The sequence below is a fragment of the Athene cunicularia genome (genome assembly GCF_003259725.1).
Source record: "Athene cunicularia isolate RWA chromosome 1 unlocalized genomic scaffold, athCun1 chr1_part2, whole genome shotgun sequence".
Lineage (NCBI taxonomy): Eukaryota > Metazoa > Chordata > Aves > Strigiformes > Strigidae > Athene > Athene cunicularia.
In genome coordinates, this window is record NW_020799092.1 from 69,682,577 (window position 1) to 69,707,267 (window position 24,691).

At 37.1% G+C, this 24,691-nt stretch overlaps 1 protein-coding gene across 1 annotated transcript in view; it reads left to right on the forward strand.

Annotated features, from left to right (window-relative positions):
- FBXL13 (F-box and leucine rich repeat protein 13) overlaps positions 1 to 24,691 on the forward strand; it is an 80,397-nt gene that overhangs the window by 53,705 nt on the left and 2,001 nt on the right. Inside the window, exons 16-18 of the mRNA XM_026868010.1 lie at positions 6,984 to 7,067; positions 12,818 to 12,952; positions 17,282 to 17,445. Coding sequence (XP_026723811.1) covers positions 6,984 to 7,067; positions 12,818 to 12,952; positions 17,282 to 17,445 — 383 coding nt within the window. The remainder of the gene's footprint in view (positions 1 to 6,983; positions 7,068 to 12,817; positions 12,953 to 17,281; positions 17,446 to 24,691) is intronic.

A 24,691-nucleotide genomic window follows, 5' to 3' on the forward strand; every position in this document is an offset into this window, starting at 1 on the left:
AATGTTAGCTCTAGCAGTCAGTGCTCTACACTGTGGTCTAGAAAATAATTACTTGTGAAAGAAATTCTAACAAGGTATCTTCAATGTGTCAATTTGCTAAGACTCTGGAAAGCAAAATAATGAATGTGGGAGCCAGGTTAAACATTGCAGGCCTCCACATTAAATGTTCTTGGCAGGTCCTGCTTTGTGCACAGGGTTCAGAGCCAGTTCTGCAGTTTCTTTTACTTTGGGGGCAAACTCTTTTCACTGAACACAGAAATATAGGAGAAACTTCAGGACGAAAACTTGCCATAGAGACTAGTCACCGTTCCAACAGAATTCTGACCAAGAACTTTATTGTTTGACTCTAACAAAAAGTTTGTGCAAAAGTAATTAAAATGTGAAATAAAGTAATTAAAATGCCTGTATCTTTTCTGGAGGCCTCAAAAAAAAAAAAAAAATTAAGCTAAGTAAAGAGGGTTGGGAAATCCAAGAAGACTTGATTTAATGTGGCAATTTGATATATAAAATTATATCTGAATGAGTTTTATAATGCCTTGAATTACAGTCCCACAGTGTTTCAACATAAATGTTTTCTGTCTCCTTGCCTGCCACAGCTAGTCTTTTAAAATGCTTTGTTACTTCTTACTCTAGTTTTCACATAGCGCAACCCATGACCTTGGCAATAAACCAAGCTCTTTTGCTTACACTGCATTTCTAAGGCTTTCAGTTGCCTCCCTCCCACGAGACAGATAAATTAACCCGGAAATTAACCATTTATCATGTTTGCAATTTCTGATCTGATTGCTCGTACTAGCTACAAAACCGTTATGTTTTTTTGCTGTTCACTGCGGTTTTAGTATGTAACATTCATGCACACATAATAAATACATTTTCTAATCTTAAAACAAGCAACAAGCTACTATTTGTATGCGGTTTTATATTATGCATTTTAATAGCATACAGGTGAGGTTGTATTAAGATACCTTTCCATTTAGACTTTTTAAGTACTGTTGCCAAATTGCTTTAAAAATGTAGCAGAGAGCGCAATGTTTTATGTGCTGTAATCAACAGTGTTACGCTCTGCTGATAAAGAGAAATTATAAGGCTCATATGCTTTCCTGCAGCCTGTGCAGTGGATCTCTCTTGCTTTTGCTGTGTTGCTATTGAGTGTGTAACATGTAGAATACGCAACATAGATTTGCACTACACAGGAGAAATTTCCTTTCCAGCTTTTCAAGTGATGACAGAATCATTCTGCCCATCAAAGCAGAGCAGAATTTAGTGCAGTAAGGATGACACATATGTAAGGAAAGGATAGAGGAGAGGCAGATTTTGTTGCAGATTTGTGCCTCAGTATGGCTGACTTAAATGTTAATCAAAATGGAAGTTTTTTCCACTGTTTGTGCCTCCCTCTGTAGTTTCTCTGTTGCCAAATAAGTGAAATGTTCCTGTTGCACTCTCTCTTTCATTCAGGGAACGTGTTGCATTTGGAAGAAATATAATGACTCTTAAAATTTTCTTGATGAGATCTTGTTAATGTGGTACCCTGTAGGCTCACGGTAACTGAAATATGCAATGCTAATAAGAAATACAGCACTCCTCTCTCTCTCATGTTTGGAGAAGTTTATTATCCTTGTCCCGAGTCTGCTCGTCAAGACTCGGAATTGCATAATAATCATTGCATGTTTTTAAATTTGGGTATTATATAGAAAGTTCTGCATTTTCCATTGAGAGAAAATGCCTAGGTAAACTTCTAAACAGAATCTAGAATAAGGCAAGTAATCCATCACATGTTTAAGGTTGTGTGTACACTTATACATCTTGCTAAATAAAAATCGAAGAGCATTCATTAACAAAATCAAATACCTTCCCATGAAAAGGATATCAGCTTTATGCATATGAGAGATTGGTGGCATACCACAGAATTTTCTTCACTTTTCTCATTAGAGCTTTGACTAAATTGCTCTTACTCATATACAATACATAACAAAACATAAAATAAAACACAATTACATTTAAAATATTAATTTATTCACTCAGTTATTTTAGCATTCATCCTTTTACATTTCAGAAAATATTTCCTTCTTTATTCAAAATTGATTTTTAAAAACTAAATTAACACACGTTTTTAAGTCTCAATAACCTTTAACAGTGGGAAGGACGTTTGTTTTTGTCACTGCTGAAGTACTACAAATTGGTTTCTTAGGGTTATAAACAAAAGAGACATACAAATGAAAAGATTTCAAATTTAGTGACAGCATTTTTTTTTTTAAAGACACAATGACAGTGCAAAAAATGTTGAGTTTTTGAAAAGACTAAATTCTTTGAGAAAAACTTTTTTCTTGCTAGCATTATATCCCTCATTGTTTTTCCTCACCCTTTGCTCTCCTAAACTCCCAGGAATAGGGACCATAGGTTTCTGGTTGTTAAATTGTGAGTATTGTGAATATTTTCATGAATGCATAGATAATATTGTAATCACAACTCATTTTAAATATCATTGTAAAGGCCTTTACAATACATGCAAAGTGTTTAAGCTTCTATTATGGAGCTGGAAACACTGGCATTTAGGGCTAAAACCTGTTCATCTTTCTTATAAAAGCAGACCCAGTGACAATGGGAAAGCTTCCATGAGTTAGAGAAGCAATTTTATTTATAAGCTTTATTCTAATGTTCTCCATATTTTTGTTAATATGTCTTGAACTTCTTCTGATATCTATACTATACAGCTTTGGCAGTTTTGCTCCCAGTCTGAGAGTCTGAAAGCATTCAGCTGCCTAGCTTTACTCATTCTGACACAAGCTGCTAATGCATATGGCCTGGACCACCCATCTTCTTGGGACATAAAATAAACCATTAAGTATAGAAGTTCAGGACATTTGAACAAGGTATCTTAAGTCAAGCAGGATTTAGACAGTCAGAAAAACCACAGCAAATAATAATAAAAGGAGCTGTTAAAGTAACTAAGTTGACTCCTGAGCTATATAGAGCATCCAGCAACAAAAGCAGTATATGCCCTGACATAGACTCAAGGTATGAAGTGTAATAATGAGAGAGGGGGAAAAAAAAGCCTGAAATGTAAAAAATATGTAAAATACTTTAAAAATGGGAAGAACCCTGATACACTTCTGAAATCAAACATAAAAAGGAAGTATGTAGTACACAGAGAAATATTCTTTGCTTCTGTGTTTTCTTCTGCAATAACTGTCATGCATGAAATTCTCTCTTGTAATAGTCTAAGGCCCTGTTCTCTCTTTTGGCTGAAACACGTCCTCAAGAATTATCTGTGGCATCAAGTCAGCTGCTCAGGAACAGATTTTTTTGTGTGCTGTGTGTAGTTACTCTTTGCAGTTGAGGATCATTTGTAATCACTGGGAACTCTGGAGTAGTGGTTATATAGATGTATGCACAGTCAGCTCAACTTTCTTTTCTTATGTGTTTGTACTTAATAATCTTCAGATCTTGGCTGGTCTTGAAGGCCAGGCTGAAACATAAATATTTACTAATATTTCTGTAAGTTTCTAAATAGGGGGGAAAAATCAAAACAGAGTGGCATTTTGGCTTTCCACTGTTATCTAGAAGAATTTCTTTGCACTCTTAGTAGGATTCTGAATCTATGGTTACTTGAATCCATAGGCTGGCTCCATATTTTGGTCTGTTGGAAAATTAGGCCAGTAGGACTGAATAAGAGCCTTGTGAAAGTTAAGAAAAAAAATATTATCAGGTCTAATAGATATAACCAGCAACAGACTGCAAATGAATTAGTTGCATTTGGTTTCCAAAGGAAAGGATGTAATAAATCACACACATTCCCAAGGCAGAGAAAAGGAAATGTTAAAATTTATTAAAGTGGTCTCCAAATTCAGATGTTAGCACTCCAGCTTGCTTGGGAGAATAGAGGAAGAGAGAATTTGACCTGGAGACTTAGCAACTTAATTCTGCATAGAAGTAGGAAATACTAACACAGAGAGTCATTACAATTGATGCCAGATGTGCTAACACCTTGACTCCCAACACAAATGTTGGCAACTGTATTTCGTAAATCATGATCTGGTCTAACCACAAATTATGTTAGGTACAGAAATTTAATTTTATGGCATGCATTATACACTAAGTCATACAGGGGGATTCTGCGCTGCAATAGAAAAGTGTCTCTAGTTTCTCCAAACAGGTCTGACCCACCTTTATATCAGCTCAGGAACTGGAAACAGTATATCTACATTTGCTTAAGAACTTACCTATTTTCCAGAAGGCTTTTGACATTTGAAACTGAACTTTGTTCTGCCACATATGTATTGTTATTAGCAAAATGATACTGCATGATAGGAATTACATTCTTCTTGTGTTTGATCCATGAAATTGGTGCCTGACTGTGGCTAATCTGTGTAGAAATCTGAGCATTTTAGAGGATAAACGGAGTCATTTGATGTTAAATGGCTCAGAAATGGAAGGTGGGAGATGCCTCTTAAGAACTGTCTTCCAAGATTGGAGTCACTTTGAGGTCAATCTGTTTGGTTTGGGGTATGAATAGGAAGTAACATCTGTATGTCTCTAGAACATAAAGATACATTACAGATGCTGACCTTTAAGGTTACAAAGAGATATGTGAACAGGAATCTCAGAAGAAGTTGAAAATAGCATAGCACATGGTTATGGTTAGCGAGAGACAGTACATTCATTGCAGTCTGCAGTTGAAAGGCAGAGACTTGCAGCTTGTGAATATAAAGAGTTGTTCTTTGGTATGCCATAGCCTCGGATGACTTTTGTCTCCAGCAAGTGAAGACCCTCACCAACTGGTACAGTTGATACTCAGGTTCTCATCTACAAAAACCATGATGAAATAATAGTAAATAATGTTTTGCGAATGTTTGGGCCTCACATAATAAAGTTAATGAAAGAGAACAAAAAATGTAAAAATTGCTTGGAAAAAATTGGTTGGAGAGGAAGTTTCTTTTACAGTTCTTTTCTAAATGGAAACGGTAATATACATGCTATACAAGAGATGTAAGACAAAGTCTTCCTTTTCTCCGTGGCAACAGAAGATTGACCCAAGGTACATGGGGTGATTTCTTTATGTTAAAAAGGAAATATATTTTTGGAGTCACAGGAGTGGGTGATTCTAGTCTGTATGCTGCACAGTATTTTTTTACTAGCATCTATTTCTAGGAGATCCAGTGATACTATGATATCTCTGACGATATCTTTCAAAAATGTGGGGAGGCTTAGTGTAGAAGATAATATTATCTAGAAATAGGTCAATATCCTGGATGGGGATCTCTGATGTTACTTATCAGGGAATACTACGAATAAATCAGGAAGTATAATAAAAACTAGTGATAACTGGCTCCTTTATATATATGTTAGATACGAAAATAATAGCTAAAAATTTCACATAGACTAGACTTCCTGCATAGAGCTTGTTTGAAGAGGTTTATTTTTTGAAATGTAAAAGTTTTGTAGGTTTTCTATGTATTAAACAGTTCCTAATGACATTCCTTGTCTCCCAAGTCCTCACTCTCTCCCTTCTCAGATCTGGAATTATTAATGAAACGCCTCAAAGGAGACCTTGATTTTCACTGAAAAAAAAATAGTTGTTCTGTGATTCAATGTCACTCTAGTCATATAAACCATTAGTATGATGTCATAGCAGCATTAGTTGTTATATAGCAAAAAAATCTTTATAATATTATTTAGTATTTCATTACCAAGTACATTAAAGTGGTGCCACTTTTAAATAAACATGCAAGAAGAAATTATGTCCATAAGGTCACCCCCATTACTATCAGTCTCTGCTGTAAGGAATTCAAATTCTGGCATAAACCCATGTGGTGTTTAAGTACATAGCTGTTTTTTTGTCTTGAATAGGAGTGCTATGGTCAACAAAAATTTGAATTCTGTAGATTTTCATGAAGCTGTTGAAAGTAATGGTCACCACGTAACTGTGTCTGCTGAGAAAAATGCAGATGTCTTTGTTTTCATAAGTAGCCAGGATTGGAAATCTCTTTCATTGTTCCATTTTTTGTTTTTACTCAGTGAGATTTCAGGAATTTACAAAATCTGAACTCCAGCCGCACTCTTCCAGCATTATCATTACAGAGTCCACATCTGGATTCCAGACACTACTTACATGCACTTATTTTTTCAAGATATTTCCTCTCTGTGCAGTGCTGTTTGCTGCCTAATTGTAGATAATTTATTAACCATACGGATTTAAGTGATAACTTTGTTTTTCAGTGGTTTACTTTATAGATATGAAGCACAGAGATATTCTGTAACTATCTAAATACCTTTTACAAAGGGAACATTTAATTCTCCTTCAGATTAGAGAGGTTAGGATCAGAACATGGTCCTGTTTGCTGGTGTACAAGCAGCAAAAATCATAAAGCATCTTTGGATACTTTTGCACTACTAAAATAGGAATTTACCAAGGTTTTCACCTCCGTATTGTCTAGAATATGGGGATTGTTCATGTACCTAACAGTGACTGCACCATTTCAAATGTTGCCTTGTACCATAGCTGTAACCATAAAGTGGTAAACAAGTCATAAAGGCATAAATTTTAAGATATTATTTGGTCATCGCAAATAGTATTTTGTTCTTCCAATTAAAAAAATGTGAAAAGTTCTTTCAAACCCAGATTTTAGAGGAGATCTATAAACATATTTTGTCTGAGAGTCCTAGTCTGTGTCCTGTGGAAGTATTTCACACCACTCTACTTCTGTTTGTTTCTTTCTGAACAGGTAGGAAAATCTAAGTTTTTGCTTTCTCAGTTTATCTATTTCTGTAAAGAATTCTTAATCCTTGTACATACCTCAAGCAAAAATTGGAGGATAAACTAAATGTATTCTGCTGAAGAAAATGTCTTAAAAGGTGCTGTAATTCTTAGATAGATGCTTTATTATACAGGCATTGGATATTATTGACCATCTTAAATATTAAACGCAATTACATATAATTTCATATACTGATTTTTAAAATTAATTTTTTTGGATTTTTTTTAGGGCTTGAAAGCCCTTGGCCGCCGTGGAAAAATAAAAGAACTTTCTGTATCAGAATGCAAAAACATCAGCGATACTGGGATTCAGGTAAAATTTCACCTCTTTTCTTGGTGTTTCCTGAAAACATCTCTATTTCTTCAAATTAACCATGCACAAAACAGATCTTACTTTTCATTATACCATTATACACTCTCACTCTTACAAATGATTCTCCCCTTTCATTCCTTTCATTTTTTTTGTTCCTTCCATGAATTTTAATGCATCTTGAATTCTGCTTGTCTCTGAAATTCATTCCACAAGTGCCTTAATTTCTACTGAGTTGTACTGTGCAAATTTCAATCTAAATTGCTGGTACTATTATTTATTTCTTGCTCTACAAATCCTTCACTAATTTCTATCCAAAACATTTCTATGTAAAACTTTTCCTATTGCTGGGTGTGGGCTTTCAGGTCTTGCTTTCTACTTCTTTAGTCAGTCATTTGTTGAATGCCGTATTTAGAAGACTTAGCATGTCTAGCTCAATTGAATAGTTGAAATTATTTTAGTCTGTTACACTTGGTTTCTCATCTGCTGCTGATACATTGCTACACATCATTATCTCTTAGTGACACAAAAATGTGTCTCAATATACCTGTAAAGGCATATTACTTACCAGCATAAATAGTATGATTACTATGATTAAAAATAACAAATTATAGTTCAATAAGAAATACATGTGCATCTTCTCGAGATTGAATAGATGTTTTATGGGAAAAAGAGTGCAAATTGCATGCTGTCACTGTTTGAATAAAACCTTAAAAAATGTCCTACGAAAACATCAAATGCATAATTTATTCCTATGTAACAGAAACTAATATGCTAGAAAATGGACTACACGTATTGTAAGCTAGATGTTTGAAATACTGACTTCTTATTCTAAAGATCTCACACTCACAGCAAGACATCTGTTGAATCTCACTAAATTGTTCCCATTGTTTCATTATTTTTCTTTTTAAAATTGTTATTATATACAGTGGGTTTGAAATTTAAACATGGGATCTGGGCAATATAAAGCTAGACATTGTTCTTAAAATAAAAACATTAGGCTAAAATTTGTATTGTTTAGTGTTCTGATCTCATACTTAGCCTATGAACTCAGAAATTTCCCAGGGTCAATAATCTTTATAAAGTAGTCAAACAGGAAATGAATTAATTTGTAGAAAGGCAACCTACAAATTGAAGGTGACACAAAGGCAGTTATTTATACTGATGATAGGTTATGGAGTTACACAGTGAAGAAATAATTTATTTCTTTAATAATTATCAATTATCTTAGAAATATTAATAATAATGCAGTATTTTCATTTCAGTTTACAATGCTTATAGTTTTTTTAATATTTCTGATTTACTGACTCTTTCTTTTTTTTAATGAATATCAACAATGAGACTTGCCATCCAAATATTTATTAGACTAACAGTATCATCACAGCAGTAACCACAGAGTAAATTCTGATTTATTAGTACTCATTGTCTTGTTTTGGTAAAATCAGTTAATCGTTGTTACTGTAATTCTTTTTATGGGTGAAGCATTGCACTGGAAACTGGAAGAGATTCAGAGAGAGTAATAGGGATGATCAGAGGTATGGTGCAATCTCCATAAAAGGAACAGATAAGTAAGCAAGGAACCTGCGGTCTGGAAAGGGGATGGCTGAGACATTATGACTGAGATCTGTTCAGTCATTGCAAGTGGAATGAAAAGGTTGGATAGGGGTCAACGTTTTGCTGTTTACTTCCATACATAATCTACTGGGCATGAAATGAACCTAGCTTGAAAATTCAGAATGAAGAAAAGGAGGTGACTGTTTCCAAAATGTATAGTTAAACTGTGAAATTCCTTACCCTCGTCACAGGTTGCTTGAAGTTTACCTAAAACCTTATGAGGATTTGACAAATTCAATACGATTGCGTGGATTTACTGCTTTGTGTTTCAGAACAATATAACTAATAAACACTCGTTCGTAACTTTACAGTAGAAAAAAGAACCATTCATTTTGTTAGGAAGGAGGGAGGATTGACATCCAAATAAAAGCACTTTTTTCAGTAACTGAGAATTGTTCCTAACCATATGTAACAGAAATGCTTAAATCGTGTTTTTTAATGATGTCAACTTTATGCCCTTAAGCAGTTGCAGATCATAAGGCTGCAGGTACAGGCAATGCCCTCACGTAATCCCAGTCTTCAGCTTCTACATTTTTTCCATTATAAAGCTCCAACATCCATCATTTTATAGCCATATATTGTAAGAATGAGTCAGTTGTTGCTGTACCACAAGGGATGCATCTGGATTGAATCTTGCTACCCAACATCCATGTCAGGCCATTAGCATTTGCTTCTTTTGGGAATAATTCTGACTTGCCCGTCATGAATGTTCTGTGTAAAGTTCCATGTTTTTAACCGAAACAATGACCAAGTATGTACATCTTGTGTACCTCACAGAAAGTTGTGTAGCATCAGTGTTGCTGCTTTCAAAGGAGAATATTCACTTCTGCATTGTGCTATGCTTATGGCTAAGAAGCTGTTTCAGTTGTCTTACTACATAGGAGTAAGTTCAAAAAAAGACTGTGAAAAAAAAAAAAGTGTTTATGGTTTCCTTGTCTGCCATATGAATTTGTACTTTTTGAGAAAGAAAGCATCAGTAGGGAGTACATGTGGGGGTTACAGAAGCCATGTTGTCATGGATCTAGGGAGGGCAGGAGAAAGAAGTAGCTTGAAACAAAATAGCAAGTCCTTTTTTGTAAGTTGAATCTAAAGGATTTATGGAAAATTTGTAGAGAGTAACCCCTTTGGATGCTGCATGACTTGGTTATCCTTTGATTATATAAAGAGTATTTAAAACATGTGAAAGAAAATGCATGTTAGGAGGGTTTTGCTAACACTGTTAAGGTAAATTGCTCTAAAGTTATAAAATAGCTAAATAATATATCCAAAAATAAATGGAAATAATGTTGACTGTACAGTGTTAATTATTTTACTTGTTCTCAGGCATTATAACAGTATGTAAATGCTTATGTGATCACATATTTTGTAAATACAATCTTTGTTCATTCGTAACTCAGATGATGCTCACTTAATAAGCAGCACTTTAGTATTTCGTATTTTCATTGATGCTTATGTGTGTCCTCAGGCCTTCTTTACGTGGAATTAGAATTGTGCAAATAAGTTAGAAAATTATGTTATTTCATTCTTTGTCGTGTATAAATGTTTTGCAAACATTTCTTATCTTCAAAACCTCTTCTGTTATTTTCTTTATAGGCACAGAACCAGGGATACAGGCATGAAGAAAGCAAACAAAGCTCCATTCTCTTTGATTGCAAATGTTTTAGTGCTATTTGCAAAATAATGTAAGGGTAGACTTAAAGCTAAGAGCAAATTCAGAACCTAACTTTGAGGGATATTTTAAATATCTACGTAGACAAACTATGCCAGTAAAAACGAGATAAACATATCTCACAGGCATTGAAATCTTGGCTTCAGCTTGTGCTACATACCCTAGCTGGGAATGTAGTGACATCACATCTGAGGCTTGATTCTGAAAGGAGTGCAATTTCTCTTACACGTGGATTAAAACCATTCAGACACTGGGTTTAGAATGTTTCTGTACTGGAGGTTACAAACACCCTGTAGAGCTACAACTGAAATAGGAAAGGTACAGAAGCCAATTAATATAAATTCTGAATTGTCCACGCTAACCAGTCCTAAGTTGAAACATTGACATTCTAATATTTTTGTAAAATAAAACAAGAACCCGAAGCCCAATAAGCACTGCCTTGCTACAGCTATACTGACAGATAGAAAAAAAGAAGCTAGCATAAGGATACAGACAAAAATTTCCAGTCTGTGAAAAAAATATCAGACTTAATACATTTCTTTGCATCTGTTTAAGTAAGACTTATGAAAATCACACAGAATTGCATAAGTTTTGGTCATAAAGCTAACATTTTCCAGTGATCAACATATGTTATTGTCCCAATTCCTGTTTTACATAAAGATAACATAGCTGTGTGTCAAAGGCAATAGTCTGATTATTACAGAATTTTTTTCTGAATTATAAATATATATAATATTTGTGCATGTTAAGTATGTGCATTTGTGTGTCTCTGTGTACATGCACACGTGTTATTTATCCATGTTGGCCTTAGTCTGTTCACCTCAGGACTCATTTCTGAAAGTTTTGATAAGCTTCATGCAACCAGTGGTTTTTATTCAATCTACTACATAAGCATTTCTTTCTTTCCCCTATCGAGGTAGAATTTCCATTCCAGTAAATGAGAAATTACACTGGCCTTAAGCCAAGATTAGCAGGCATGGAAGATCAGCTCAGTTACAAATTTAAGACATCTATCTCACCGTTTTTAGGCTGGACATCACAGAATAGGAGAGATTCTCACTGAACCTAATGTGAGATCACAGGATGTTCTGCAATCCTCACATCATGGCACCGTTAGGTGAAGAAATACGATTTTAGGTTATTTGGTTCTTGGGTTAACAAATCTGCAGGGTCTCCAAGAGAAGGTTTCCACAAACACAGATTATGGTCTTCTCCTTTTCTTTGTAGGCCTAGAATTGAATATTTTCAGGTCTGAAAAAGATTCAGGCCAAAAGGTAAACAAAGTTTCAGAATGCAAAGGAGAAAAGTACCTTTTATGAATCTATATGGCCTTTCATAGGAGTTTCATTGCAAACAATAAGTGTGCATACTATGCCAAAGTTGTAACTACCCATGTTTCATAAGAAGCAAAATTTTATGTGGGATTCTCTGAAACTATTTAAAATATATGCTTTAATGTACTTTTTGCCAAAAATTTTCATTCATATGGTCACCTGTTAGAGGTGCAAATATCAAATGTAAGATGAAAAATACATGAACACAATGAGGTGGTCATTTGTCCCTTTGGTCTTTTCAATTCAGCTTGTAGAAGAGAACATGAGAAGGGTATTCATGTAAAAAATAAAAAAACTCATGTAGAAGCTGAAATGTCTTGATAGTAATATTATTATTATTATTATTATTATTATTATTATTATTATTATTATTATTATTATTATTATTATAACAACACCTTACACCCATTTATCACCTGCCATCTGCCATCTGTAGGTCACCAAAATGTTTTGTAAACAGCTCTTACAGTTTCATAATGTGTGAAGTTATCTCCGCTGGGAAAGGTCACTGAACAGTTTGTTATTTTCCAAAATGATCTGTTTTACAGGGCATACAAAAAAGCTAATGCCTGAGTTACAAAGGTGCTGGAATTGAAGTCAGTAGGATTTTCAAGTGCTTTTTTGCTCTAAAAATGAGGATATAAATTGCAGTCAACAGGTATCACAGCAGGAATTACATGGCACTTCAGCCACAGTTAGCTGGCCTGAACTCCACAGGGGAAATCAGAACCCCCAAGTGACAGTCCTGAGATTCTTACCCATTCCTTTCCAAGAAGAAAATTTAATTTATACCTATACACTTGTTTGTTCATTTTTGAAAACAAAACAAAACAAAACAAAACAAAACAAAACAAAACAAAACAAAAACCAGAAAAGTTAATATACAGACAAATGGGCATTTGCAGAGAGTGGAAGAATAAATGTATAAACAATAGAAAATAGCCTCTTAGTGCATCTTTTCTTCTTCTAGTGACATTCACAGACAACGGCTGAATGACTTCACTAGTAATAAAGGGTACCTAGAAAACTGAAGTGCCTGAAGTGGATGAAAGGATTGATGTAAATGTATCGTAAATTAAGAAAAACAGAGTAGGCCTGTCACCTACGAATGACTGGTTTGTTTGTCACTCTTTCAGGAGTTCTGCAAGGGCACGAGATACCTGGAGCACTGCTGTGTCTCTTCCTGCCCTCAGCTGACAGATGAAGCTGTGAACACAATGGCATTTCACTGCCACAGACTAACATCTGTCAGCATAGCGGGTTGCCCAAAGGTATGTAGAAGAAATGGGGCAATAGTTCTGGGATTGCTATTGCAAAGAAGTACTTAGTATTTCATTCAGAAATTTGAGCCCCTGGCATCTGTGTCTTGTCACGATTCTACAGTGTACTCAGCTGATTTAGAAATCAGCTGTATCAGAAATAAGTTCAGCTGACTGTCCATGAGGTTTAAGTTCTGAGACTTGGCTCTTGAGAGTGTTTGGCGTTTTTCTAATGGTTGCAGTTACAACATACAGGTGTGTCTGCTGTATCAGGTAAAAGTTTGTCTCTCCAGGGGTTGATGTCTAAGGAAGGGTGAAGAGAGAAGGGCTTTTAGTGATACTTCCCACAAACATTCTCTCAGCTTCTGGTGTTTTGGGTGCTTCCAAAGAGTGCTGTCTTTGTTTTAATAACTCTTGGAGTTTTCGTGCTTTATTTTTTCCAGTGCTCTCTCTGAACCCAGGTAAAGCATAAACTGGGGCATGAGAACTTTATACCTCTGGCTTTACATGTCAGGGCAGTGGCCACTTTGAGTATAGAAGTAGTGCCTAAAAGCTCATGCACTCAGAGATGTAAATTCATGCTTAATTGATTTGAAGATTCTAAGCCTAAACAACTAAGTCCTTTTCAAAATAAAATTTATGAGGTATTATTTGAGTAACTTATACCTATGGGAGGGAGTAGTCCTTAGGCTGCTTTTTATAGTCAGTGGAGCGAATTGTTCCCAGAAAGCATGTGTCAGGGAACCTTTCCTCGGTTCTTTGAGAAGCCCTGTCTCTCTACTGACTACTAGAAGAAGACTCAGAATAATAGTCATCCCAGGGCTATATGAATATTCCCTTAATATCCAAGTTAATGTGACAGTTTTGCTAGCGGTTCCCACTGTCACCAGTGTGCTTTGGTGAGTCTGATGTAGTGTATTGTGTTTAGTAGGTGTCTATTACCAATAAAACCATGTGCAGTTGCAGCCTTATTCAGTTAACTAACATCTCGTCAGGAAAGGTACTCAACTATTTTTCATTCAGGATGTCTGAAAAAATGTATTTCCAGATATTCATTTATTTAGATTAAGATTCACCTGTAGTGAAATTTAGTTCCTCTTTACCATGAGCTTACAGTACAGCATGTTTTCTTCCTATATTTTCTGTATCATTTCTTTTTGATTCGTCTTGCATCTCAATTATCTTTTTCCTGTATCCAAATGTGTGTTCTTTTTTGAAATTTTCACTGCTATGAAGGCCTAAATCTCCTTTCCTATACTTTCTGACTTACTACCTCTGGCTTTTGTTTGTTTAATTATTTCTGTGCTTTTAATTATTTTCTTTAACAGCAAAACCACATACTTGCTGCATTTTGTCAATAAACATTCAAATGCAATTTTAAAAAAGATTATTTAATTTTTTAAAAATTTAATGGGAGAAGTTGTTGTAATGTTCCTTCCATCACTATAAAGTGGGAATAGACCCAGTTTATTACTATAGTTGGAAAAGTTCACCTTGAACTATGCTTTAAAATGTCACCATACTCATTAGGCCGGTTTCCCTGGTTTCCTACTGAAGTGCCCATGTCCTGTTTCCTTCTACAGTATGTCTGCAGCCATCGCTTGTCCCTGCATTCCTCCACTCCAGCACCCTTCTCCATAACCTTTGGCTGTCTTCCAGTCCTCCACACAGTCCTCATGTCCTCTTATTCCCTGCAGTGATGGAACAGCCTCCTGGCCAACTAGTTTGAGATGACTTAGCTGACTAGCTAGCCAGCTCTGAATTACAGATATTTTGGTCAATTTGCTTGCCTTCCAAAAGTTCATAAGTTTCTCAGTCTCTAGGCCAACCCCCTGTGTTTCAGATCTGTCAGGCCAAGGAAGTTGCTAGGTGTCTTACAATAGCCCTTGGTTGAAAATCTTACAGATACCTACAGTACACCATTAAATATTATATACATGAGTCTCAATCTCCTGTATCCTTTGCTTTTAGATAGATGTCAAGCTATTTTTCCATAATAACAGTGGCAATAGAAGTTGAGCATGGAGATCTTCCCAAGGTAGTTGAAGTTAGGTAGTGTTGCAATCAGTCTTCTCTGCCATGCTTTCCACTACACCTTGTATCTTAACACAGGAAACCAAACCAAACCAAACCAAACCTCTACAATGGCAGTAAATATATTTAGGCTGGAAATTGGGAGAGTTTCTGATTATCAGAGCAGTGAATTGTAAAACAGTATCTTGGGAAAGGAGATGGGGCAGAGTATTAAGGAAAGTTACGGTGGCTCTTGGTAAGGGAATAAACTGGGTCATATTTTGTAGTTCCTGCAAATGGGAACAAGAAGAAGACTCAGTGACCTAGTAATCCCCTTCCAACACTTTGTTCCTAGATGGTATCTTTTCTTTAAATGGTTATAAAACCAATCTGTTAGCTGCTAATACCCTACTATTTTCAGAAAAGAACATCAAGACTCTTCCAAATAAATCTACACATAAGTTTACAAGTCTTTTTTTGACCTGAATCCAGCTTGCAACTCTGTAAAATGAGATGGGTACACCTGTGGATGTTAAAACTAATGGGTCTTTCAAATCCTTTGGCAGTCTCTAGTGTAAATTGAGGGGATCCAGCTGCTAAGTAAGGAAATATTTTCCACTCAGAGACTGTTTAAAAATGTTCAGGAGATTAAAGTAAGAATGAACCTGTTCCAAAGGTTATATGTTAATATGTCTGACAGTCATGTCCTGCAACATCAGCTAAATTATATTTTAAAAAAATAATTTAAAAAAGAAAGCATAGCAAGAGAACATGGAAAAAAAATCAATAGAGAAATACATGTCTATTAAGAATTTTTTGTTATGTGCTATGCTCGTTACTCTAAAATTAGAAGAGCTTATTACTTTAATCATATCTACTGGGGCAAATTAATTGTCTTTGAACAAACTCCACTGGCTTCAGTGAAAGTGTAGTGAGCGTCCCTGTCATGCCTCTGTATACCTAGGATAGGTGTAAGCCATTTGCTAATGCTGGTACTATAAAATGTTCAGCAGGGCAGTTCTCAGTCTTACTCAAGGAATGAGCCTGATTCAAGAGTAATTCTTATTTCATAGGAAAAAAACAGAGTTGCTGTGGGAAACATACCCTACACATGAAAAAATACAGCAAGAATTGAAAATAAGTCTCTAGTTAAATGGATCAGCTATTTAAATAGCAAAGTTCTGGAGACACAGTTTGATGGACAATGAATTATGTAATTCATTACTCTGAAGAGAGGATGAGTGTATGATGAAGGTACCTTTCTCTTAAATGCATCCAATATTGATTACTGACTTCAGAGTCAGCAACTTTTTATTTCAGTAGGAATGTTAATCTAGTTATTAACCTTTTAATCTATTTATTAATCTGTTGCAGATCTTAATATTGAACATACAGCTAAATCTGGAATAAGCAAAGCACAGAATTATCTCTGTATTCCAGGAGGACTGTATAATGAGATTGTGTGCTCATTTTCTGTTCCTCAGCCCAAGGTCTCAGCTTCAACTTGCCTCCTTGTCCCTTTTAGCTTTTCATGAGATTGTCTGTTTAATGCAAGTGAAACCCTCATCTCTCTTTCCACCATCACTCCACTGATTTTAATCAAGTATCTGTAAAAGGTCTTTAGTATTTCCCCTCTTCATTTTTGGTCCTGACAGAACAAGGTAATTAAAGTATGTGTGTAGTGTATTCTTGACCGTTCCCAGTGAGGTCGGTGAAGCAATTAAGTAGCTTGCATGACTGCTTATATACCATGAAGACTCTATGACTCATGTTTTTCTCAAATGCTACTTCTAGCATTAATGGCAATGAGTGTCAGTATCAGTTTAGAAAAATGGAATCGTGAAGTGAAACTAAGCAGCTCTGCTTCAGAGCTAATGAAAAACAACTATACATTAAAAAGGTATTGGTGTGAGACATTCACTTGTAACAGAGAACTGAGATACAAAACTGATATAAGTGCAGCCTAATAGTTTAGGGAGAACAATGCAATAGCAAGTCAGGCTAAAGGCTTATATGTGCTACATGCAAAATTATGAGGTTAGGAAAGTTAAAACATTCTGATTAGGTGAAAAAAAAATCCCACAATATTTTACACTGTATTGGAATTACAGTTAACTAATACCTAATATGCTTCTGATATTTGTGACAGTTCCTGTCGAGCCTCTTTCAGAGATTCAGAGTTCTTCTGTGTCAGAAATTTTACTTCCATGAGGTATTTTAAAAGATAGTTTTCCTACAAATCAGACGCTAAAATTGTGGTCTGGGTTTTTGTCTTTTAACTATTCAATAATCATCTAACTTCTGCGTGTCTTGTTGCTTCACTTACAGATGACTGATACCTGTATCCAACACTTGGCTGCAGCCTGCCATTATCTCCACTTCTTGGATGTCTCAGGTTGCATTCAACTTACTGACAAAGCACTGAAATATCTTTGGAAAGGCTGTAAGCAACTCCAGATTCTCAAGATGCTGTACTGTAGAAATATTACCAAGTAAGAGGATATTTCCTAATCTTATTTCAGAGCTGGTTGTAACCCCCAAAACATGAGGGTTTTTTCTTCACTGGCAGCATGGTGTCATGCCAGGTATCTGGCTTGAGTCATCTTGCTCCTTTACTGTAGGGGGTGTCCACATTGCTGCCTTAGGATTCCTGTGGCCTGGTGTGGGTATCTATGTATTCTAGCATCATCCAGGAGTGAAGAGGAATAGGGACCCCCATCTATCTTTATGGCAGACAGCGTCCTCTTAGGGATGTTTCTGCAGACCCAAGGTATCACCTCAAGGGCACTTAGGAACATGAGGGAGAAAAACAAACTGGGCCAAATGCTCTCAGCCATTGCACTGCGTACTTGAGCTCACTCTGAGAGTTTGTTGGAGCCTGTTTTCCAATGACTGAATGTCACTATATGGCAGAAATAGTTTTGGACCTGTGCTCAAAATGCGGCATGGTTACAACAAATGAATCAAGGTATCATAAGCATAGTTTCATGAAGTACAAGTGAAACATGTTTGTTATTTATCTACAATTGGAAAAAACAGGTCATCTACCACAATGTAATCTAACTTCCCCGCTGGTGTAAATGGACCTAGTGTCTTGGTTCCCCATGAAATTTAAAAGCCAGTCAGTTCTGGTCAGGTTTGGAAACACAAAATCACAAAATATCTCATGTTGGAAGGGACCTGTAAAGATCATCAAGTCCAACTCCCAGCTCCTTGTGGGACTACCTAAACATATGACTAAGAGCTTTGTCCAGATACTCCTTGAACTCTGACAGACTTGTTGCTCTGACTGCTTCCGTGGCAGCCTGTTCCAGTGACCGACCACCCTCTCGGTGAAGAACCTCTTCCTAATGTCCAATCTGAAGTTCCCCTGGCAGAGCATTATTCCATTTCCTTGTGGTCTATCGCTGGTCACCAGAGAGAGGAGATCAGCACCTTCCCCTGCCCTGCCCCCTTGAGGAAGTTGTAGACTGCGATGAGGTGACCCCTCAGCCTTCTCTTCTCCAAGCTGAACAAGCCAGGTCACCTCAGCTGCTCCTCTAAGTCTTGCCCTTGAGGCCTTTCACCATCCTGGTCACCCTCCTCTGAACACACTCTAAAAGTTCAATGTCCTTCTTATCTTGAGGCACCCAAAACTGCACACGGTACTCGAGGTGGGGTCACACCAGTGCAGTTTAGAGTAGGACATGGTTGGCTATTTTGGCTGCCAGGGAACACTGTTAACTCATATTCAGCTTGCCATCCAAACCCCAAGATCTCTTTCCATGGGGCTGCTTTCCAGCCTCTCATCCCACAGTTTATATGTATAACCAGGATTACCCCGTCCCAGGTGGAGAATCTGGCAGTAACTCTTGTTAAATTTCATACAGCTGAGGATTGCCCAGCTCTGTAGTCTATCCAGATATTTCTGTAAGGCCTCTTTACCCTCGAGGGAGTCCACAGCTACTCCTAGTTTAGTATCATCATCAAACTTAATTAATATGCTCATTTATAGAAACATTCAAAAGCACTGGCCCTAAAATTGAGTCCTGGGGAACCTGGTGACTGGCCACCAGCCTGATGTAACCCCACTTACTATAACTCTTTGAGCCCAACCTGCCAGCCAGTTGCTCACCCAGCATATTATGGACTTGTCTAGCTGTGTGCTGGACAGTTTATCCAGAAGGATACTGTGAGAGACAGCATGGAAAGCTTTGCTAACATCCAAAACTGCCACACCCACTGGCTTCCCTTGGCCAGCTACTTGGGTGATCTTGTCATAAAAGGGAACTGTTGGCTCAGCAGAACTTGCCCTCATGAACCTGTGCTGGCTATGACCAATGACAGTGTTGTCTCTCAAGTGTTTTTCAGTAAATCCCAGAATAAACTTCTCCATAATTTTACCAGACACTGAAGTGAGGCAGACAGGCCTGTAATTACCAGGGTCTTCCTTCTTACCCTTCTTGAAAACTGGGAGAGCTGAGTTGTCATCTGTGAGTCTCAATGACGGCTTCATCATCTGTCACCCCTCCGTGGCTGTTAAGAGCATCACAGACCAGGCACTGTACACCTACAACTGCACAGTGGCCAGATATGCCAAAGGGACTGAAACTGGAAAAGAACTAAAGTTTATGCATGGTTGATATATCTGGGTATATAAATCAGACTTTATGAGAGTAAGAAACATATAATACTATCTTATGTAGAGAGTACCCATACTAGGAGAGCTCTAACCCCACTCTAACAGTAGATAGCGCACTCCCTGCTAAACCATTCCAGGGTTTAACAGTCACTTTAGAGACCACAAGACTAATGCAGTTGCTTAATAACTTACAAGATATTTCCAGTGTGCTTCATGCTTTTCAAACCCTCCTTGGTTTATTTCCCTCTGTCTCACCACAAACAATTCTGCTGTCATTACTTTTATTTTCTTTACTTCTCTCCGAATGTCATCTCAGATCTTCTTAAAACTTCTAATTAAATACTTGTTAGGTATAGAGAGTGTTTTTATGGATTGGTATGCAAGGGTAGTAACTGAGAAAATTATTGCAATTGAATGACACTGTTTAAATACATTTACTTCTCTCATAACTTTCTGATTTACAATTTTTCTCATATTAAACCTCAGTGGATTTTCTTTTAGCTCCAGATTAGTTGTTGACTTGCTTTTTTTGTGATTTCAATCTCCATTTAGAGCACTAAACAGTGCGTCATCCCTTTCAGACTCTGGATGCTTATACATCTTCCTGTAGAAGTGAGAAGTGGTAAGAACAGACATTTGTGTGAGTTCCAATTTATGTTGAGTGAGCCATGATCAAAAAGCTGACATGACTTCGCAGAAAACCATTTGCATTATTGTAGCCTTTGCAGGATGACCCAGGATTATGCTTCTGCCTCAGAGTCCCATATGCTATGGGTTCTTCAGATGTCTTAATTAAACTCTTCTGACTCAGCCAAGGAATTTCCCAACCAGTTATTTTTACTGTAAAGAAGGCCCTGGAGGGTTTTAGATCTTTGCAATACAAAAAACCAACACATCTCCACCCAGTGTTATCTTTCCCCCTTTTGTGATTTTTAGAACCAGGCAAACTTTGCGGATTTCACTTTCTTGAGCCTGATTTTCTGGTATGTGATGGTGGATGATTCTTTTCTTTGCCAGCCTCGGTCTCTAACCCTTTGCACCATACGCTCAATGGTAGGAAACTCCTACCCCGTGCCATTTGACTCTGGGACTTAAACTATCAGGTGGATTGATTGTGTAGAATAATTCAGCACTGAAGATTTTTTGCTTGTTCCTTCCCACAGGTCTGAAGAGTGTCCCTAGACCTAGGCAGGCTGCAGAATAGACTGACTGCATCAAGATCAGCTTGTCAATCAGACTCTAAAATTGTCATTAAATATAAAGACTCAGAAAATAAAAGGGAGCTCACAGCTAGATTCAGATATATTCCACATCCTGTATGTGTCACACTTCAGAAAAACCTTTTCTTATTGTAGTTAAAGGCCAATATTGCAAAGATGATAAAAAAATTATCTTCTGCCAATAACTACATCAAAAGCACAGTAAAATATGGCAGTGAATCTACAGTCAGTTGTCCTGCAGTAGCTTTTCAATGGCATCAAAAGTAGTGACAGTACTGTTACTAATATGACACAATATGCTTTTATAAAACTGTGTATTTAATGCATAATCTGTATGCTGTTAGTAAAGAATAATAAGCAACAGATTGTCAGAAAAATGAACAACAGGGCCTCATTCTTTGTTTTCAGACTAACTCTTAAAACCTTATTCAGGTTCTTGGATTTTCAAAGAATGTGGAGGAAGAGGCTGGGCTGGTTTCAGGTGTACTTTACATTCTGCAGATGTGAAACCTTAATTTCAGAGACATTTCATTCCCTGTTTAAGGAGATGGAAGAGGACATCTATGTAAAAATCCCATGAAGCTGAAGAACTAAACATGCTAGTGGCTTAGGTTCTAAATAAGCAATAGAAGAAATATGTTTTTAGTTTAAAGTTGCCCTACAAAATCTATATGTCATGTATACTTCATTTTGCCAAAGGAATTCCCCATTATTTATGATTAAACACTAACTTTTCAAATATTGAGGAGTATCTCTTGTATTGTGTCACATTTTTTTTCAAAATTTTAGTTTTGCTTTTTTGTTAGATTAAAACAGAAAACATATGGAGCCACAAAGATCTTCAAGTTTCAGTCCAGTGCAGCTTTATAGGAAGCAGTTATGAGCATATAAATTGTCCCTTCTTTCCAGTATCAGGTAGCATTCAAGATTATATTTGCCAGCATACTCGTCTGGTTCCAGGTTTATTAAATGTTAGAAGAAAAAAAGGTCTATGACCTGATATCCTGCTGCACATTTCTGATCTAGGGGCTAATGACCTTTCAGTTAATCCTATTTCTAAATGCCATAAAGAATCATGGATAATCCACCTGTGAGAGTATATGTTACTGGTATGATTGATTTCTTCTATCAGAGGAAAAGAAGCTAACTAACTGCTTTTCAAAATATGGCTTCTGTAGGAAAAGGTTGTATTGGTTGTGATTCACTTGGGACTAAGCCTACAAGAAGTAACACACTGGCATCTTTCGAGAACCACTTCTCTTCCCTGTAAAACACCCTCCTTAAACTTCAAAACAGAAATACCATTAAAGTCAGCTGCAGTGGTGAGAAAGATGTGGTGCTCTATTAACATTTCTGGGTGCAAAATGAGAAAGGAAATCTGCCATTGCCTTGAGAAGCCCCTGCCAGCCAGCCTGGTGCTCTCACCAAACTGCATCTTGTCTGTAACCAATCGGTTCCACCAAAAGCTGGTTTTTGAGAGCAAAATTAAATGCTTCCTTCTTTCTTGTCTGCACTAATATGAAGACAGTTACCTTTCCTTTCAAGTCAGGACTACACTGTTAACAAGTGACTCAAAAAGTACTATTACAGTTTTTGCCTTTTAAACAGAAATTACATAGGGTGTTAATAGTTGCAATACATTTGACATTTGGAGAACATTCTGATTTGGGGTTTTTTTTGGTTGTTGGTTGCTGTTGGTTAGAAAGGAGATTGCAGGAACTCTCTTTACTTGAAAAAGAATTTCTTAGGCATTATCTCAATATTCAGGTCTCAAGCAGGAAGGATTTGGGAGTCCAACACAGAAATGAAGACAGCCCACACATGATTTGGTAAAGGACTAAGAATAATTACTGTTTTCTCTTGACAAAGCAACAAAAATATCATAGCACTGTCTTCTCACTGTAATTTGCTCTTCAGAGGAGACATGGAGGCTCCTGAAGTGCCATGCTTCAGTCATTGTGTGCACTTGAACTGGATGCCAGAATATGATACAACTACTGCAGCTGACAGACCTCAGAATACTTCAGATTTTGTGGAGTCTCATCACTTTTTGTGGCCTGGAGCATGCTTGCAGGATGCTTTCTGCTCTTCTCCTTAGTGGCCTGCCTCTTTGGCTTAATTTCTCCTGCATTTACACTATAAACAGTTCTCCCATGTTTAAGTTTTAATTTTCCATTACTTTTTCCTCTTGATGCTATCTCATCTCAAAAAGTCTTTTTCAAAAACTCTGCTTTTTAGTATGATGGACCCCGTCAAACATTTCTGAATTCTGGAATGGCTCGGGATTCAGACTGATGTATTTCTTACCTACTCCCTCTTAGTAAAAGGGATTAAAACTTTGGGTAAGGATTCAATTATATATTCCAGTACTGCTCAAGCCATGTGTTTAGGCCAGTACTTTTGTCTGACTTATACCAAGAGATATTTGCTTTGCCAAAGATAATTGCAATTATTTGCAGACATGTTTTTATTCATCAGTGTGCTCAATTAAGACACTATATAAATAAATAAGTAGACACTATCACAGTACAGTATATCTTAAATAAATGATCTATTTTGCCATGTGTTGATGATTAATGAAAGGCTGTTTCTGGCAAACTAATCAACTGTAGCTCCAGGCATGGGACAGCGTAAGTTTCCAAAAAAATAGTAACAGATCCCCTTATACATGCTTCAGACAGCCACCATACATTGCAGTTTCCATGAAAAACAGGAATTTGGACTTGGATGAGTTGATTTTTATTTTATAGCTTAGCACATATAGCTCATATAAATTGTGCACACATTCCTCAATGGCACAGGCCTCCATAATATAAAAACAGATACAGCCTTGTGTTCATGTCCTTCATACAGTATGTCAGTGTTAAATTTAAAGAAAAATATTCTGTAGCGGTTGAAAAGGAGCCCTCCTTGCTTCAGTAATTTTGTCCCTTTTGCACCCCTCCCTGCGTCCCCCTTCCTGCCGTAGTGGTGCAAGCATCACAGCTGTGTGTATCTGACTCTTTTGTAACCACCTCCGATGTTTTCACTTTTGGGCAGAAAAAAGATACTGTAGTAGCATTACTGGAAGAGAACAGACCGCTTTAAATTAGATTTTTTCTCTTATTGTCTAGATGCCATATATTATTTTCTGTTACAGAGCTTAGGAAATCGGCCAGCAGGGAGCAAGGCTACCTTGCTGTGGCTGTGACACACAGATCAGGTTGAATCTCCTGAAAAGGACGGGAGATGCAGAGAGCTGGCTCTTCCCCAACCAGCACGAGTACACTCAGCCCGGGGGAGCTTTCTGGAGTGCAAGAGGCAGCGATGGGGGGAGGCCAGGGGAGGCGGGTGCTTTGCGCAGCCAGGGGCGGGCTGGCAGCCAAGTTGCAGAAGTGATGGAAAGAAAGAGACTTTCAGAAGACTGAAAGTGCTGGGTTGAGTTTCTTCAGCTCAGGAAGGCCATGAAAGTTCCTGGACTGATACTGCCTGGAAATGAGGGAGAGGAGAGTTGCTCTTCAACTTCTTTTCAGGGTGTCTCACTCAGCAGGCCTGATTGTCTCCTATTTCTGTGTCATTTTGCTCTGGTTTGTTATTTTTGTGTTCTAACGCTGCAAAGGGGCAGTGGCCACAAACATGCCAAGGGAGATCAGAGGGGTCATGGGTGTTTTTGGACATCAGAAGCAATTCTCTTCTGGTTCAGCTATCACAGAAGCTGCAAAACACAGCCCTGGGGCGAGCTCAGGGCCGGTGCAGGTAACTAAGGCTCTGTAACACTGCCGAATGTGTATCCAATTCTGTTTCAGAAACAATACACTTCAGAAAGAGGTGGGTGACAGAAGAAAACTACAAGTAGAGAGGTTAGCCAAAAAGAAAGCAGAGGGTGCACCAGGAAAGGGTAAAAATACTTGGAGGTGC